General features: G+C 52.1%; 5 protein-coding genes across 5 annotated transcripts; 1 reads left to right on the forward strand and 4 right to left on the reverse strand.

The window, feature by feature from the left end:
• Positions 1 to 122: 122 nt before the first annotated feature.
• F5Z01DRAFT_251728 (uncharacterized protein) lies at positions 123 to 3,176 on the reverse strand. Its single transcript, XM_046258504.1, has 4 exons — positions 3,082 to 3,176; positions 1,708 to 2,784; positions 942 to 1,660; positions 123 to 894 (listed from the first exon to the last, which is right to left on the reverse strand). The coding sequence occupies exons 2-4, from the start codon at positions 2,769 to 2,771 to the stop codon at positions 212 to 214; spliced, it is 2,466 nt and encodes an 821-aa protein (XP_046115731.1). The 5' UTR covers positions 2,772 to 2,784; positions 3,082 to 3,176; the 3' UTR covers positions 123 to 211.
• F5Z01DRAFT_251779 (uncharacterized protein) lies at positions 2,994 to 4,052 on the reverse strand. Its single transcript, XM_046258505.1, has 3 exons — positions 3,961 to 4,052; positions 3,230 to 3,906; positions 2,994 to 3,180 (listed from the first exon to the last, which is right to left on the reverse strand). Exons 2-3 carry the CDS (start codon positions 3,780 to 3,782, stop codon positions 3,092 to 3,094), a joined length of 642 nt encoding a protein of 213 aa, XP_046115732.1. The 5' UTR covers positions 3,783 to 3,906; positions 3,961 to 4,052; the 3' UTR covers positions 2,994 to 3,091.
• A 1,371-nt stretch (positions 4,053 to 5,423) lies between these two features.
• Positions 5,424 to 7,524, reverse strand: F5Z01DRAFT_691313 (Cullin repeat-like-containing domain protein; the record flags this gene model as incomplete). Its single annotated transcript, XM_046266150.1, has 2 exons — positions 5,424 to 7,255; positions 7,311 to 7,524. 2 exons carry the CDS (start codon positions 7,522 to 7,524, stop codon positions 5,565 to 5,567), a joined length of 1,905 nt encoding a protein of 634 aa, XP_046115733.1. The 3' UTR covers positions 5,424 to 5,564.
• Positions 7,525 to 7,731: 207 nt separating this feature from the next.
• Positions 7,732 to 10,792, forward strand: F5Z01DRAFT_738698 (MCM2/3/5 family-domain-containing protein). Its single transcript, XM_046266821.1, has 3 exons — positions 7,732 to 8,016; positions 8,072 to 10,637; positions 10,684 to 10,792. Exons 1-3 carry the CDS (start codon positions 7,944 to 7,946, stop codon positions 10,715 to 10,717), a joined length of 2,673 nt encoding a protein of 890 aa, XP_046115734.1. The 5' UTR covers positions 7,732 to 7,943; the 3' UTR covers positions 10,718 to 10,792.
• Position 10,793: 1 nt separating this feature from the next.
• F5Z01DRAFT_662145 (Sec7 domain-containing protein) lies at positions 10,794 to 16,362 on the reverse strand. The gene is made up of 8 exons (XM_046263923.1): positions 16,219 to 16,362; positions 15,704 to 16,167; positions 13,029 to 15,631; positions 12,691 to 12,980; positions 12,287 to 12,632; positions 11,858 to 12,234; positions 11,310 to 11,799; positions 10,794 to 11,252 (listed from the first exon to the last, which is right to left on the reverse strand). Exons 2-8 carry the CDS (start codon positions 16,137 to 16,139, stop codon positions 10,959 to 10,961), a joined length of 4,836 nt encoding a protein of 1,611 aa, XP_046115735.1. The 5' UTR covers positions 16,140 to 16,167; positions 16,219 to 16,362; the 3' UTR covers positions 10,794 to 10,958.
• Between the last annotated feature and the right edge of the window lie 28 nt (positions 16,363 to 16,390).

Genomic DNA, 16,390 nt, shown 5'->3' on the forward strand with positions numbered 1-16,390 from the left:
ATTATTATTATTATTATTATTATTATTATTATTATTATTATTATTATTATTATTATTATTATTATTATTATTATTATTATTATTATTATTATTATAAACTAACTTTTTATACCTTCATAAAGTTCTAAGAGTTATTTTATTATTATATAAAGAGTCTAGCTAAAGAAATATTATTTTTATACTATATAAACTTATAAGAAATCCTTTAATATTACCTAAAGATAGTATCTAACCTAGTCCTTCGTTCCCAGACAATAGCACCATCGGATAGTCGTCTGAAATACAGTATTCGATGCTGTGGTATGAACTCCTCGTCAGTGTAGTCAGACTTCCACTGCCCAAGTGTCTTCTCACAGGCGCCATCGAAGCGATCTTCATAGCCGACGACATGATCATTGCCATCCAAGCTCGGGTCCCAGCGGAGACGATTTAGCACGTCGATAGCCGGCCTTAGTTTCCCAAGGAAAGCCCCTGCGGCGTTTGACTCGTTGCAGCAACTAGCATATGGCGAATGCTCTTCCTCATCCTCACCTGTCTCATCGTTGTGATCTGAATCTTCCTCGTACCATGGCGCGTCACGAAGATCCTTGAACGCAAGCCCACTCGGGATTGCTGAGCCCACAAGTGCTGATTGCTTCCGTAGTCTCGCAGCCAGCCATGACGTACTCGAGCTAAAGTGGGCTACATCATGGTGAATTCTGCGTTCGAAGGACTCCAGAATCGACTGGATCGCGTCGATGGATGCCTTCTGACTTATCCGTGAGGCCTGATGATTGCTTGCAAGGGTGAGGCCAACGAAATAGCAGACATGTACTTCCTCATCGTCGCGATCGCTTTCAATCAATCTCTGTGGCCAGATTCGGGCGTGGATACCATGTATCCTTTTGTCGAGATCTGGTCTGTCATCAACATGAAAACAATCGCGGAAATGTGGCGCTCACCAGCAAGCAGAGTCACTAGGCGTGATTCAAGCCATTCCATAAATCTGCATCCAGCAATGGCTGAAGAACCCCAGTGCCGCATGTCAATTCTGATGAAGCTTTTGTGGCTGTTCATGAAAGCTTTGAGGGCTGGTGCAACCGCGACTCGCTGCGTTTGACTGAGTTCACCGCTCGGCGGAGGTAGCAAGCTGGCCCAAGTGAAACTGTCACTTAGCATTTGGATGTTGGCCTCGCGTATTTCCCTGATTACAACATTTGCAGCTGAGTCGTTGGAATCGGCGGCACAGTTCAAGGAGGGCGCATGCCATCCCAGGATGCAAATAGCCTCGCGCGATGTGCGATGATAAGCCAGGCTTTTGTGAAAAAACGGATCATACACTACCTCTTTGCGAAAGTCGAAATTCGCATAATGATTGAAAAACGTGAATATAATCTCCTTGAGACCGACTTGCCCGTAGCTGTCGGCCAAGAGCTTGCATACAACCACCAGCATGATGGTGATTTGTGAATCACCCAGATAGCCAAAGATTGACGAATACAAGCCTCTTTCCTGAGCCCACAATCGGATCAAGAGGTGCGCGTGGCAGAACTGTGCCATGTCTGGTATCGATCGCTGCAGGTACCACATGTCGCGCAGGAGTGCTAGTTTGATGAGTGTTGGGACGGGTAAAGAAGCAAACACTGGGTCAGACGTCGGCCGATGCACAATGTCCTGGTGTCTATTGTACGTTAATGATATTTCTTCCTTGACCGGTGTGAGCCTCACCTCTCGAGCACGGGTCGTGCGCAGCAGTACCGCAAGTTGAAGCGTACATCTTTGATATCTACTTCAAGCATTGTGCCTGAAGACGTCTTCACCCTGCGTAGCCCGGTGATACCATTAATGGCACCCGCATTGCGTAGCCTCGGCATTGCCAGCGCAAAGAATGTTGCAGAGCTGACGTTGCCCAAACACAAACAGTCCACATCAGATGATGGATCCCACGTACCCAAGCCAAAAGAACCGACCGGATGGAGCACAAACATTGGGTCTTGAACCATGATATGTTGCACCCCCTGACAGCCCAAAGCAGCCCGCAACAACTCGACGTGATGCTCAAGTATGAGAATGCGTTGACCAGTGCCATCGTGGTAAATTTGGCTGAAATACTCTGGTACTTCCGGCAATCTTGGATATGCTAGTTCCTGAGGTGCAGAGAGGCTGTGCGGTACATGTGCGGCTTGTGTCTGACATTTGAGTAGACCTCGAACACCCCAATGTCCGCTTTGAGAAATAAGGGCTCGGCCATCACCGAGCCCAAAATGATTGCACCGATACGGCCGTAGTGCCATTTTGTCGTTGACCAAGATGCGATCGTAGCGCTGTGGTCGTCCAAATGAACCAGCGCACGCTGTTTTGGAGGCCAGCACGTTGCTTGCTGGATCGAAGGTAGCCCCTTCTTCTCCCTCATGACGGCGATACAGCGAAACTTGACTTGCCACATCGCGAGATGAATCCCCTGCAGAGATCCTTGAAGTAGTCCAGAGGTCTTTCAACTCGTATTTCTTGAGCAAGGTACTGAAACCTCGAAGATACCGACAAGTTGGGGACTTGATGTGACCGGTACGCTTCGCTTCATCAAGCGTGTATGAAGATGTCGGCATATTGAAGCACCCCGCGATGACCCATGGCGAACCATCATGATAGCTGGAAAGAAATTCCATCAACGATTCGAAAACGAGCCCTTTTGCTTCGACAGCTTCGTCACCGATACCCGGAGGAAGGTAACATGCTGCTAGAACCAGTGGCCGTGGCCTTTCTTGTCCAAAGTTTTGTAGCGATGGAAACATGACGATGGATACGGACCCGCCATCGCCCTGGATTCCGGATTCTTCCCATTCCATGGGAAACTTGCTGAGTATAACGGTGTTGAGTGAGTATGACAACGTTTTAGCATCTGCTCTGTTCGGAGGACCATGCGTACAGTATGGGTAGACTGATCGGGTCTTGGCATCGGCTAGTAAGAAGACTAGAAGTGCATGCGTGACTTCTTGCAGTACTAGAATGTCTGACTTGGCTCGTGATGAAAGTATAGTAGAGACCAGTCCCTCATATCGCTCATCATTAGGAGGGCGCTGGAGGTCCGCCTGGACGTTATACGAGGCCACAATTAGTTGAGAGTGGTCCTCGCTTCCCCGATCATGTCCCTCTTGAAAAGACGCACCGTCCTCTGTAACTTTCGAGGGCGCATGGTTGATGCTGAAATCCGGTCGGCTAGAGCTCTCATAAAAGACCCGCTGCAACCTACATGAGTCCAGGTGAATATAGCCCCAAATTTGCATTCGGCCACCTTGGCCGATGTGCAGTGCAGTAGTATCATCTTGCATGAGTACAACTATCCTCAATAGGGTCCATGACAAAGGCGTCGGCAAGCGCAACCTGGCTAGCACTGACAGAAAGGCATCGTCCTGCTTATGGGCCGCTTGTGCGAGGGAAAAAAGCGGCGACGATGTTTGGTTGTTTTGTCGTAACGCAGCTGACTGTGCCAAGTCCCTGTGATGAAGCGTGGTCGGCGAGTGGTGCCTTGGCACATCTGGCGCATCAAGTTCAACGTCCATGCATTTGTCTCGGTACTGATCAGATATGACAGCCATGACACGCACGACCGCCTGTTCCAAATCTGCAAGGCGTACAAAGGGGTACATAATGTCCACAGGTGGCGACCATGTCCCGCGCTTTGAATCATCAAGCCATTGCAGGAGCTCAGCGGGGGGGCAGAGCTCGCCCGGTGGGAGGACGCAGAGAGCTGTCTCGGTTGATTCGGGAAACTGAGTGTGCAATTTTGGCTCCTGGGTGGCCATGATTGATCGATCGCCTCGGACTTGCTGGACGCTTTCGTTTGACGAGCTGGTCCGGTCTGCCTGTAGCAAGCGATTGGGCACGCGTCCAATAATCTTGCTCTACTCGAAGACGCCGAAACAAATGCTGAACACGTAAGTCCGACATAGCCATGGGATGTTCGTGCCACCTTATATGTACTAATATTGACTGTAGTGTAGCTATGAGAGGCGCGCAGGTACAACTACGGTAGCCTGTCATCCACCAGTCATAAGGTACTCGCGTTACCCCAGCAGATATCCGGCCGTGAGTCATCTCGTCGATGAGTATGAATGAGCCATCGTGGCAACAACCACTGCATACCGGCAAGATCAGCCAAGGGACGAAGAAACCAGAGCTACCAACTCCGGACAAACGTATGGACCTCGGGAAATTTGGCGCAAATGCGAGTTGCTGTTGGTGAAGGGAGGAGTATGCGCGTACGTATTGAAGCGGCGTCACGCGTGAGGCGTGGAAATTATAAGGCTTGCCGAATGCCGACTCCGGCGGGATAGGCGACCTTGTAAGTTGTAACCATAATGTGGGTAAGTGAAGTTGAGACTTTAGAGTCCCTTCATTTACACCATGAACAACCAGGATTACAAGTAAGAGCCTCAAACCTGAAGCCGCTCTTCATGCCGACCTCCAGCAATCTAGGTAGGTGGCTGCGCACAAGGATCCAAGCTACACGAAACATTGTCGACTGTGCGACATGCCAGGCTGGATGGAGGATCACCACAGGTGACCATGGATACGCGACGCGCAGATTGGTTGGAGCTTGCTCGCAGAGTACGCCATTTTCCCGGGGTATCCTATCAACATTTGACACATGGTGAGGTCTTGGCAACGCCGTCATCGAAGACCAAGAGGGCGGGTGCATGAAAGGATCAGAGTGAGCTGTTTCACGTCCGCTGTTCGATCTTGCAAAATGTGTGGTGCGGACCCCTGTAATAAGGCGTGAAGCATCGATACCGCCGTGACTTCGTCACCGGTTCACACCGGGAGATGCATCAACTGGTCCGTAAGCCTCGCCCTGCGCCCCCGACAGTACGACGTCGGTCAGGCATGACACCTCCTGAGCGTCTTGCTGTCCTTGGACTCGGTCAGATCCCCAGTCTTCCCGGCCAAGCTTTGACAAGGTACAACTACACTGTAAGAGCCGAGCATCCGCCGCAGCAACGTATATATATATCATCACAAGCTACCCTCTGCTAGGCCTCGGAGAATTAATACGCAACTCATCTAGATTCTGCCAGCTGAACTACCACCTCCGAGCATAGACGCAATCGGTCATGCAGGTCAAAGACGGACTTGCATAAGAAGACATCTGTGCAATGGTGACTGAACAAAGCGACCGGCCCGTGAACGAATGCTGCATCAGTTGCTGCAAAGCTGCAGATCTTGGAACACATGACTATTGCGGAACATGCGATGAGTGCCCGGAATGAAACGAACGGTACGGGCTGACGTTTTGCACCCCACCAGACCCTACGCATATATTGATGAACTGATAATCATAGCCATCAGTCCATTGAATGCCGACGTCGCGCCCTTTGGCTTTAGTGCATCAAGTACATGCTTGTTGGTTCTGGAACACCGTCCTGCCAGCAGCCAGATGGCAGCGCCCAAACTCAAGTTGCGAAGTTATTACCTCGAAAGACGTGAGTCTGTCTTCGTGGTGCTTTGGGGTGAACGGGAGCAGGCGATCATTTCGGGACTTCGAGTTGGAGGAAAGGCGACGGTACGGGGAGTAGGACTGACGAGGCTCACGATGCCAAACTGGTGAAAATGGCAGCCATCTGGGATTTGTCGTGCTTGACATATTTCCCCTTGCCTTTATCAATTTCGTGATATCGATCCCAGAAGCGTTCATACAGCGGCTGCAATTTCTGTCGTATATCTTCACCAAATAGAGCGCGCACTTCCCGCTCCATATTGTATGACTTGTGACGCCAGACCATGTCGTCGAAGCCGCTGTTGAATTGAGTGAACTTCTCCTTGATCTTGTCTCTGTCCTTACTGCTGAGATTCTTTACGACTGAAGCAGAGTCCGCGGAGGCTGACGTCGGCCGATTGGTTCTCGTGGTGTGGATAGTGTCGAATAGACAGGCCGAGAGGTTTTTGCAAACGTCTGTGTACATGGCTGTTGATTTCTTGCGCCATTGCGCCAGCGTCTCGGATCTCGACACCAGCAGAGGCGACAAGTCAGAGTCGACGATCATTCGTTCGATGATGATCACGCTATTGGCGAGAAAGACGCCGGCCAATGAGATGTTCTTGTGCAGAATGCGTGCCTTTTGCTCCAAAGAGGATAGCAGAACATCGATGGTATCTGCGCAGTAGTGTGCAAAAATTTCCCGACCGTCAGCGCCTACATCGAACGATGCCAGACTCGGGATCGCGTCCGACGGTCGGCTGTTTGCCGAGCTTTGGCCTTTCCAACCGCCATCTCCAATAGATACCATGATACTAGACATTGGGCGTAGGAACTCGACCATTGCTTGTAGGCGCCGCATGGTTTCTGACACAACTGGAGCCGAGGCACCATCGGCCGGGAGCGTTTGCAAACCATTGACCTTCCTTCTGGCATCTTCAATGAGCTCCGATAGAGACATTTTGGCCGTCTCTCGGATTGGTTTGAGTGCAGCGGCTAGCGCGCCCTTCAGCTCGCCAGTCCGGGTTTCAAGGTTGCCCGAAAGACTCGAGATGATTTCGGTGATCTCATAGGCGAGAAAGCAGTCAGTCCCTAGATGGGATTTGATGTGGCTGTTGATCTCCCGCAGGGTTCGGGCCAGCTCAGTCAGCGCTGGCTGGCACGTAGCCTGGAAGACCATTCCCCAATCATCTCTAGCGAAAATCTGACAAATATTATCGTATTCAGACACGAATATTCCTTCCATAGCCTGCGCATACGTCCCGATGCCGTTTGTCCCTGGCTTGTACGCAGCCTGTGGGGTTTTCTTCTTCGCCGTGTTGACACTTGCTGCTGCCAGATTCGAGAGCGATGATGCGAGATAGGGACCGCGAATCTCAATGTAGATTGTGGCAACAGACGATTCTTGCACACTTTGGTGATTATTAGCAGCAAGGTGTGAATAGATGAGTCTGAGATGAGCGAAATTGTCCCGAGTCAAAATAGGGAATGGCTGATCTTTGGTCACGTAATGTAGGGGCTCAATCAAGCGTGGCGTCTCCATCCGCAGCAGCTTGTCGAAGTGACCCTCCAGTTGACTATTTCCAGACTTTATCAGGCGTCCTAGCTCCGCCATAGTCTCCTGGTTGGCGCGTAGATTGGATGCCTGCATGTCTCTATGAGACACATTGAGACGTTGGATGGAGGCTAGGTAATTAGATAGGCCGGCATTTTCTGGACCAGATCGAATAATGACCTCCTCGTTGTTTTTACTGTCGGCCGGCTGCCTCAATCGCTCTATAGCGGCCAATACGGCATCGATGTCTGGACGAAGTCAGCAACCTCTAACATGCATGATGTTCCGTTGGTCGAGATTCACTGTTGCCAAGCACTTGAAGACGCTTGGTTTCGACGCTGAGAGGACCGGCCACATCGCGCACGCATTGCCCGGACGCATCGAGTCGACCGAGGCTGGCTTGGATCTTCTTCGTGAGCTGCGCAGTTTTGTCCAGACGTGAGTTGAGAACGTCCACTTCAGCCCGAGCCTCCTCGTCGACCGCGGGATTCCCAACAGCCGAAAGTCCAACAGCCATGGTTCGTCAGACTTGAGGGGTTTGGTACTCGCTGAAATAACTCTGTTACGAGTACACAGCGAGAAAAGGTATGTTGTGAGCTCACGCGGAGTACAGCGCTCATGTCATCGAATGCGTATACGTATGAGCGGGTAGGGCGTCACTGCCTGACCACAGTCGCGCACAGTGCATATTTGAGTACTGATACTATACTTAGTAGCCTTACCTTGGCCAGGGTCCCCACCAGCATCTGCAGGCACTTAACGCCAAAACGCGTCAACGACGCGTGTGAGCGACGCGCTCAGCCCCTCCCTCTGTTCAATGCCACACTCAGACACAGAAATCTTTACCCGCCATTATCATCGCGTCGCAGCCGGATCGCCGAGCTTTTGATTGCGAACTCACGGCAAATTCGCGGCCTACTGTGTTAAACAAGCATCATGGACGCTTTTATGCTCGAAGATGAAGGCGTGCGGGATCGCATTCGCCAGGCGGAAGAATTCCTAGATCCAAGTATGGGACCTACGGCACTCCTGCCACCCTCGTGCTAACACTGCTTTACCTGTAGGCGATTCTTACGCACGAAGCTACCGCTCAGATATTGTTCTGATGCTGCAGAAAAATCAGCGTCGTCTGGTGGTGAACCTCGACCACGTCCGAGACCACAACGCCGAACTCGCTCGAGGAGTTCTCAAGCAGCCCTCGGACTACACTGTGGCTTTTGATCATGCCTTGAAGAAGATCGTCGAAACCATTCCACAAGCACGTCCTGACCAGACTGCGCGCGACACAATATACTACTGTGCATGGGCTGGTAGCTTCGGACTCAATTCCTGCAATCCGCGCTCCTTGTCATCGAAACATCTCAATGATATGGTTTCCCTCGAGGGCATTGTGACGCGCTGCTCACTCATTCGCCCTAAAGTTGTCAGGAGCGTGCATTACAATGAGAAGCAGGACAAGTTTCATTTCCGGGAATATCAGGATCAAACCATGACAAACGGTGCTACTACTTCGAACGTGTACCCACGGGAGGATGACGAGGGCAACCCGCTGACAACAGAATACGGATTCTGCACATATCGTGATCACCAGACTGTTTCGATCCAAGAGATGCCCGAGAGAGCTCCTCCAGGCTTGCTTCCTCGAAGCGTTGATGTGATTCTTGACGACGACTTGGTGGATCGGGTCAAACCGGGCGACAGAGTTCAGCTTGTTGGCATCTACCGAACCCTTGGCAACAGAAACACAAACCACAACAGCGCACTCTTCAAGACTGTAATCCTTGCGAACAATGCCGTGCTCCTTTCTTCAAAAGCTGGGGGCGGTATTGCTACGGCGGCCATCACTGATACGGATATTCGCAACATCAACAAGGTCTCTAAGAAGAAGAATCTTTTGCAGCTGCTATCACAGTCTTTGGCGCCTAGCATCTATGGGCATGACTACATCAAAATGGCCATCTTGCTCATGCTCCTTGGTGGGATGGAAAAAAACCTAGAGAACGGTACTCACCTCCGTGGTGATATCAACATCTTAATGGTCGGAGACCCGTCCACAGCCAAATCACAACTCCTGAGGTTCGTACTGAACACCGCTCCGCTGGCTATCGCCACCACTGGACGTGGATCATCGGGTGTCGGTCTTACTGCAGCTGTTACGTCGGACAAGGAAACAGGCGAGCGACGTCTAGAAGCTGGTGCTATGGTTATGGCCGACCGAGGCATTGTGTGCATCGACGAATTTGACAAGATGTCAGATGTGGACAGAGTAGCGATACACGAAGTGATGGAACAACAGACCGTGACCATTGCGAAAGCGGGCATCCACACCTCACTGAATGCCAGGTGCAGCGTGGTGGCCGCCGCCAACCCGATATTTGGGCAGTACGATCCTCATAAGGATCCTCACAAGAACATCGCCCTACCGGATTCTCTCTTGTCTCGCTTCGACTTGCTTTTCGTTGTCACAGATGATATCGAGGACACCCGCGATCGCCAAGTCTCGGAGCATGTTCTACGGATGCATCGCTACCGGCAGGCTGGCACAGAAGAAGGTGCTCCTGTACGGGAACAAGGCACCCAATCTCTTGGAGTGTCTGCTGCTGAGCAAAGCAACACGCAAAGGCAGACCGATGTCTTCGAGAAATACGATGCAATGCTTCATGCCGGCGTCACCGTGACCTCAGGAAGGGGGGCTAACAAGAAGCCTGAGATCTTGAGTATGCCTTTCATGAAGAAATACATTCAATATGCAAAGACACGCATTCGTCCGCTTCTCACTCCAGAAGCTTCCGAGCGCATTGCCGAGATTTACGTCGGTCTGCGAAACGACGAGATGGAGGGTAATCAGAGGCGCACCAGCCCTCTCACTGTTCGAACATTAGAGACTCTGATCCGCCTTGCTACGGCTCACGCGAAATCTCGCTTGTCGCCGAGAGTTGAGGAACGGGACGCGCTAGCTGCTGAGGGGATTCTGCGCTTCGCACTATTCAAAGAGGTTCTCGAAGATCACTCGCGAAGGAAGCGGCGTAGGACCGAGGCCCCTGAGTTCGCTTCATCTAGTGAAGAAAGCTCTGGAGATGATTCAGGTGAAGAGGGCGACGATAATGGGACTCAAAGGGGCAGTCGCACTGCAAGATCCTCGACCAGGGCGACTAGAGCATCGACTCGCTCAAAAACCAACAGGGCTAGCGACAATGTGGGAGACACTGGAACTCATGGCCATGGGGAAGATGAGGATGATGATCATGGGCATGCCCCTGATCTTACGCCCCGGCGCTCGACTCGGAGTGGGAGGTCTGCCAATCCAGCGGATGATTCGCAGACGTCGTTTGCCTCCTCGCTGCCGGCATCACAGGTGCTCGAACCGACACAGAACGATGAGGCTGACCAAGACCTCGCGAGTGGTGCGGCTGACCTCGCAATCGACGACACTCCCATAGATGCTCCGCGCTTGGCTACATTCAGGTCTGCTCTTGGTCAGCTAATGAGCACGAGTCTCTTTGAGGATGACGCCGCCCATTTTGACGACGTGCTCAAGGCAGTCAATGGCAAAGTTCCCAGCCGTGAAAGATTTGACAAAGCAGAAGCCTCCAAGGCCCTCAAGAAGCTCGAGGAAGCCAATCACATTATGTAAGTTCAGAACCCCTTTCTTGTTTCTACAGTGCTGATCAAGCAGGTTTGCGGATGGCCAGTTCGTGTACAAGATATAGATGGCATTGGCAGCGTGGAGTGGCGTTTGCGGCGAGCTGGATTCCCTTGATGAATGTGTAGCGACGAAACGTGAGATGATCTTGGCAGATGTGTGGAGTTTATTGCCTGTTGTTAGACCCATCTATCTATTTCTATGACTTTGTACAGTTTTTGATGATCGTGTTCGCTCAGCAGGAGGACCCAGCCGTTCGTACAGATCACGACCTCATGAATGTGGCATTGACCCGCAAGTACGCGAAATCATTCCTCAGCCTCTTCGCTCCCGTTTGGTGCCTGCTCAGGAGGGCTGTTTGAATGCTGCTGTGGCAAAGCTTCATCAGTGGCAATTTCGACACCGTTCTTCGGAAGCGCATCTGGTGCATCATCGTTTTCAAGCGCAAGATCGCTGCGCAGCTCGGGGAAGAAGCGATCGATACGCTTCCACGTTTCGGTCCACAGAACTGCCTCGGACTGATCCTGCTTGGGAGGCACCAGATAACCGCTGCTGACCATGAACAACACTACGTTCTTCAGGTTCTCACGGACGGCCTCCTCCTGGTAGAAACGGGTCAGTATTGTGAAGGGAACCGGGTGAAGATAGTCTTGACTCACCAAACTGTCACCTTGTCCGCTATTGAGAAGCCTGTCCATTATATCCACAATCTTCAACCAGAGATCAAGCATGCCGCCCATTTCCGACAGCAACACAAGATATTGCAAGAAAACCTTGCACAGCAGCGAGGCCGCTTGCACTCGCATCTCAGCCATGCCGTCACGGTCTGTTGAAAAGACTTCAGGCTTGAGAAGCCTGTGGATAAGGGGGAACAGGACACTATCAAAAATGGCTGTCCATTCCTTAGACTCATTGCGCGTAAGGTCCGGCGAGAGCAAGGACCTTTGAAGGGAAGAGAAGGCCAGCTGACGGACTTCACGGCATGGGTTCGTACACTGTCTGGTCAAGGCTTGGAAAACCGGCAGCCAGTATGCCGCCCACGCCTCACTGCTTTCCAGGTGGGATTGCTCGATCAGCTGCGGCACACGGGCTGTCATGCTTTGCAGGATGCTGATAGCTTTGCACCCGCGAGACACGGCCGTCTCGTCCCTATGGATGTTTCTTTAGCCGACGGTTCCTGTGTGGAGATAGATGGGGTAATACTCACTTTTGCTCCTGCGTGAGTTCACCTGGTTGCCGTGCTCCACTGTCTTCTTTGATGGATAAGGGTCGCGCAGACGACGCAAACTCATTAAGCAGTCCGACTGCAGCCTCATAGTTATCTGCCAGAATCGCGTGCGAATTACCTGATACGCCCCTTTCCAGGATATCGAAAACCATAGCCGCTGTTTTAGGCTGTGTTGCTAGAACGTGCAATAACTTCCAGAAATCGGGCGACGTCATGATTTCACTTCTTAGAGGACCGGGTTGATCAACGCAGACAGCCAGCCCTGCCAGGGCTAAATCGGCCCCTTTCCCAAGTATGTGAGCTGGCAACGTGGCTATGCTGTGGAGAAGGTAGGGTACGTTGGCGAAATCGTGATCCTGTTGGCATTTGTCAGTCTGAATCTCGTCGCAAGGCCGTTGGCGTCCCTACATATGTTGCTTCTAGTGTTTTCAAGGCATAGAACGTCGCCCGGGACACCGTAGTAGGGTGCCACATGACAGGATTTCGCAGAATTGCCTGGATGGTATCGAAGACAAGCTTTCCCATAGCCTCAACTGAATCGTTGTTTCGAACGGCCAGCATGGTGGCAAACTCCAGTAAGAAAGCAACAGTAGGGTCGTACTTAAGGGGCGGAGAAGTAGTTCCCGCGCCGCTCGGGACAGGAGAGGACATGCCCTCCTGCTTCACGGCGATCACAACTTCTTCTTGATTATTCTCAGGCAACTGCTCAAGCACTGCCTCGACCAAATGTTTTGATTGTGCTGCCGGGAGTAGGCTAAACAGGCGGTCAAATTCTGTGATTAAGAAACGCTTGTTTGGGGTTGTGAACTTACGCGATATTGTTGAAGACGTTATCAATTCCACAGGACTTGATGCAGTCGACGGTGCAGAGCGTGCTTTCTAGTTCCTCTTCCGAGGGCTCGGGAGGGTCGTCTGCAGCATAGCTTGATATGTACGACGTGAACGCCGAGAAGAATCCCGTGTCAGCGGACCTCACAGCCCGGTCGATCACTTGTGAGGGTAGCTGGAGGGGGATAGGGGGGATAGGGAAGAGAGGGAGATCTGGAGACGAGAATGGTTCCGCGAGGGAGTTCACAAATAGGTTCAGCCAAATGCGGATGATCTGTACAGGTTGTCAGTCACGTTCGTCGTGGCAGATATTAGGGCGTACATGTTCCCAGCTGTCTCGAAGAAGCCCCTCATTGTCGGTCACTACTCGGAAGAGAACCAGTGTCGCCAGCTGGGCTCTGAAGTTTCGGCCTAGCTTGACAGCAAGCTCACTGACCATGACTCTGCCGTCTCCGGCTTGCACTTCGGTATTGAGGGTTGTGTTGTAGTGTCCATCCGAGGCCAGTGTAGAGATGTGGCTGAGGCAGTACACGATGCGGTCAAGAGCCTCAGTGTTGCCATACTTTGCTGCGATGCGCGCACACTCATCGAAACCTGTCACTATGCGAGCAAAGACCGCGTCATCTGTAGCAGACATGAAAACGTAAGACAGAGTAGACACAACCGGTCGCCAGGTTGCGGCAAACATGTCGGCGTCGTAAATGTTTGTCTCGCAAATTTGCAAAGGACCAGCTGACTCCGTCTTGAGCAGCAGCTCTCGCCAAGCGTAGTCGAATGCATCCTTGTTGTCGTGCTCGTCTGGTAGAATGATTTCGTTGGTTTTGATAGATTGATAGATGGCCTCAAGAAAATCGGGCGCGAAGTTTTCGCCCTTGTTGGTGCCTCTCAAGTTCCTGGCAAATGCCTCAAGAGTCATCCTCTTATCCTTCATGTTCGGGTTGTGCTGGTCTGTATTCAACAAAATGATAGCGTACGTCAAGATGTAGACGGCTTCACTGCCTGCAACCTCAGGTGGATGAGCCGCTTCAATGTACTTTTCTGAAAAGGCTTCGACGATTCGTTCAATGAGGGGAGCTTCACCCGGCAATCTGAAAGACTCCAAGAGCAGCCTCAGCGCCTGGTCAACGCGACGCCCTGCAAAGTCGAACTGGTCCAGAAAAGCGTTCAGATACGCCTCGTTGCCTCGTTTCGAAAGAAATTCGCCAAGAACAGCTTTGGATAACCTGGAAGTGCTCTTCAAGAATTGAGCGACTTCGACCGGATCACGAGCATCGGTAAGAACTCCCTGTGTCTCGAGGTAACCTAAGCCAGCCATGGGCTTTTCGTTGAATTTCGCCGTGCCCCTGATGATGGTCTGCTTCTTTTGACGTTGCTCTTTGAGCATGGCTGGGTCTGGGAACCCCTCCGTGAGAGGCTCGTCCTCAAGGCGTTCGGCGATAAATTGGATATACCGTAGTAGAGCGTCCAAGCATAGCGGCGGAACACTAGTGGTACTCCACGTGGCTGAATCCGGGAGGGCGTTGCGCGAAAGTAGGCCTATCATGTCTTCACACATGTCAGCTCGGTCCGGGTCGCAGTCGTAATTTACGAATAGCTCCAGCATAAAGGTGGGCATCCGCGAGAGCACACCGATGCCCTCTACCATTGCCTGGCGGGCATCTGGTTTGCGCGCGCCTCCTTCCAGCCCTAGCTTTTGTCTGTCTTTTACGGGTACCGGGGTTGAGCGGCCGCTTGCGGGTTGTGCTGTCTTTGATGGCGCTGGTTTGACAAGTTTCGGCGTCTGAGGAATGCCAGAATACAAAGAGGGATTGATTCCTGGCTCTCTTGGGATCTCGACATTTGGGTGCAGGCAAGCGACGAGGTAGGACAAGAAGAGTTCTTGCTGTAGCTTGAGCACAGGTCGACATGTCGCCAGCAGCGTCCCAGAAACCATTAGTGCTTCTTGTAATATGGCCATATTGTCGGAGCGCACCAGCTGGAATAGGTAGCAGCATAACTGATCCTCCGCGATGGTTGCTAGAGCAGGATGGCGAGCGATGAAGGGCCCAGCTACCTCAAGAGCCACATGAATGATTCGCATAGCCATGACACGCATGGTATCAGTGTGATGACGATCATGCGGGTCAAGGAAGTTGACCAATACTCGAAACAGTTCCTTGACCGAGGGAAGTGAGTATGGCTTAAGGTCGAGAGACTCCTTCCCGTCGGTCTGATCCACGCTTTGACTGTCGTTTTCCGCTTTAGGGTGTTCCGCATCAGAGTCGGTCTCTGCACCCGTGTCTGACTTGTCCACATCTCCCCGCCGGCCCGTTCGAGCGATGGCCGGTGCAGCGGCCGGTGCTTGAGATTCGGGTTGAGACCCCTCTTTGCCTTCAGTCGAGACCTTTGCCGCTGATACAGGGACCGCATCTGCATTGGTCATGTGAACGTGCACCTCGTCACCCCCAGCGCTTCCATTGAGCACCCCAGCATCTGGCCCGGTCTCAATCTCTATGTGCTTGACATCTTCGAAGATAATTTGGCACATTCTGACCATTGCAGCTTCGGCTGTCCGGCGCAGGACGGGTGAGAATCTCGGCTGTGAGCAGATGGCCAAACCCCGACCCATCATATCACAAACACTCTCGTCGCTGAGAATGTCGCCGCCAGGACCCGACATCATGTCCTCCATCAAGTTCAAAATCATGAGTAGTACAACCTCCACTTGACCCGCATCACTGATATCAAACTGGCAGTGCGTCACCGCGGCAGATAGCGACTGCATGGCATGTGCAAATCGAGGTGATTCGGGACAGAGGAAGCCGTATGCCAGGAATTTCCGGAGGGCTCCAAGCGCTAGAATCGTGATAGGGGCTGCAGTACCCTTCGCTTGAATGACATGCAAGAAAGGCGCGAGGAGAGACGGCGCATCGAAGGAGTGAATGTCTAGAAAGTACAACGTTAGCGGCTGGTTGCGGTAGCGACACGATTTGTGCCTACGACCGGGACGAGTCCTACCTTTGTGGCCGGCGATGTCATGTCGCAATTTTCCGAACCCAGAAATCATGGGGTTGTCCTGCATGCTCTTCCCTCTCTGTCCTCGCAGACCCCATCTGTTTCCAAGCGCATGTTCATGCGCATCGTCGGTACCAGCATTGCTGGAAGACTCTCTGTCTTGGCCTCGCAATATTGGACTCGGCGGGCCGAGGTGTATTGGATTAGGATTAACACCTAGGATGGCGGAAACCGACGAGTGCTGCGAACGAGCATGCTTTTGTATGGCGGAGGTGATGGAGATGCACTCTGATATGACCAGAGACACAGGATCGACAGCGACAGAGACCGGCCGACTTCGGTACTGCATCCGTGGAGTGTCTAAGCGAGGCGCGTTCGGCACAACGCCACGAGTTGGTGTGGTTTCCATCGCTGTGACAGGGCGTGCATCGCGGTTCATCGTTCGCGGTGGCTCCTCCGGTTTGGATCTAAAATCAACTTGTTAATCCAGCATTGTAATACAGGAAGTGGGACAGCACCTATATCTCAAAGCGCAAATCAGCTGGCCGATACATGGAGTCCAAAGACAAACATGTGACAAAGAAAGAAGATGCGCTCTCTACACACGAGTCGGGATTTGCTGATGGAGGTGGTTGATGCTGAACTCCAGTCCTACCGTGTCGTCTTCTTTAGGTGCAGCTTGTACATGAT

The sequence above is a fragment of the Emericellopsis atlantica genome (assembly GCF_019669845.1).
Source record: "Emericellopsis atlantica unplaced genomic scaffold F5Z01scaffold_24, whole genome shotgun sequence".
Lineage (NCBI taxonomy): Eukaryota > Fungi > Ascomycota > Sordariomycetes > Hypocreales > Bionectriaceae > Emericellopsis > Emericellopsis atlantica.

Coding starts and splice junctions, on each gene's coding strand:
- F5Z01DRAFT_251728 (XM_046258504.1), bottom strand. CDS start 2,771: ATGTTTCCATCGCTACAAAACTTTGGACAAGAAAGGCCACGGCCACTG. Junction 1,661..1,707: donor GCACGACCCGTGCTCGAGAG/GTGAGGCTCACA, acceptor AACGTACAATAG/ACACCAGGACATTGTGCATC. Junction 895..941: donor CCTAGTGACTCTGCTTGCTG/GTGAGCGCCACA, acceptor ATGACAGACCAG/ATCTCGACAAAAGGATACAT.
- F5Z01DRAFT_251779 (XM_046258505.1), bottom strand. CDS start 3,782: ATGGCCACCCAGGAGCCAAAATTGCACACTCAGTTTCCCGAATCAACC. Junction 3,181..3,229: donor CTATATTCACCTGGACTCAT/GTAGGTTGCAGC, acceptor ACCGGATTTCAG/CATCAACCATGCGCCCTCGA.
- F5Z01DRAFT_738698 (XM_046266821.1), top strand. CDS start 7,944: ATGGACGCTTTTATGCTCGAAGATGAAGGCGTGCGGGATCGCATTCGC. Junction 8,017..8,071: donor GGAAGAATTCCTAGATCCAA/GTATGGGACCTA, acceptor CTTTACCTGTAG/GCGATTCTTACGCACGAAGC. Junction 10,638..10,683: donor GAGGAAGCCAATCACATTAT/GTAAGTTCAGAA, acceptor CTGATCAAGCAG/GTTTGCGGATGGCCAGTTCG.
- F5Z01DRAFT_662145 (XM_046263923.1), bottom strand. CDS start 16,139: ATGAACCGCGATGCACGCCCTGTCACAGCGATGGAAACCACACCAACT. Junction 12,981..13,028: donor TTCGAGACAGCTGGGAACAT/GTACGCCCTAAT, acceptor CAACCTGTACAG/ATCATCCGCATTTGGCTGAA. Junction 11,253..11,309: donor GCGGACAAGGTGACAGTTTG/GTGAGTCAAGAC, acceptor CGTTTCTACCAG/GAGGAGGCCGTCCGTGAGAA.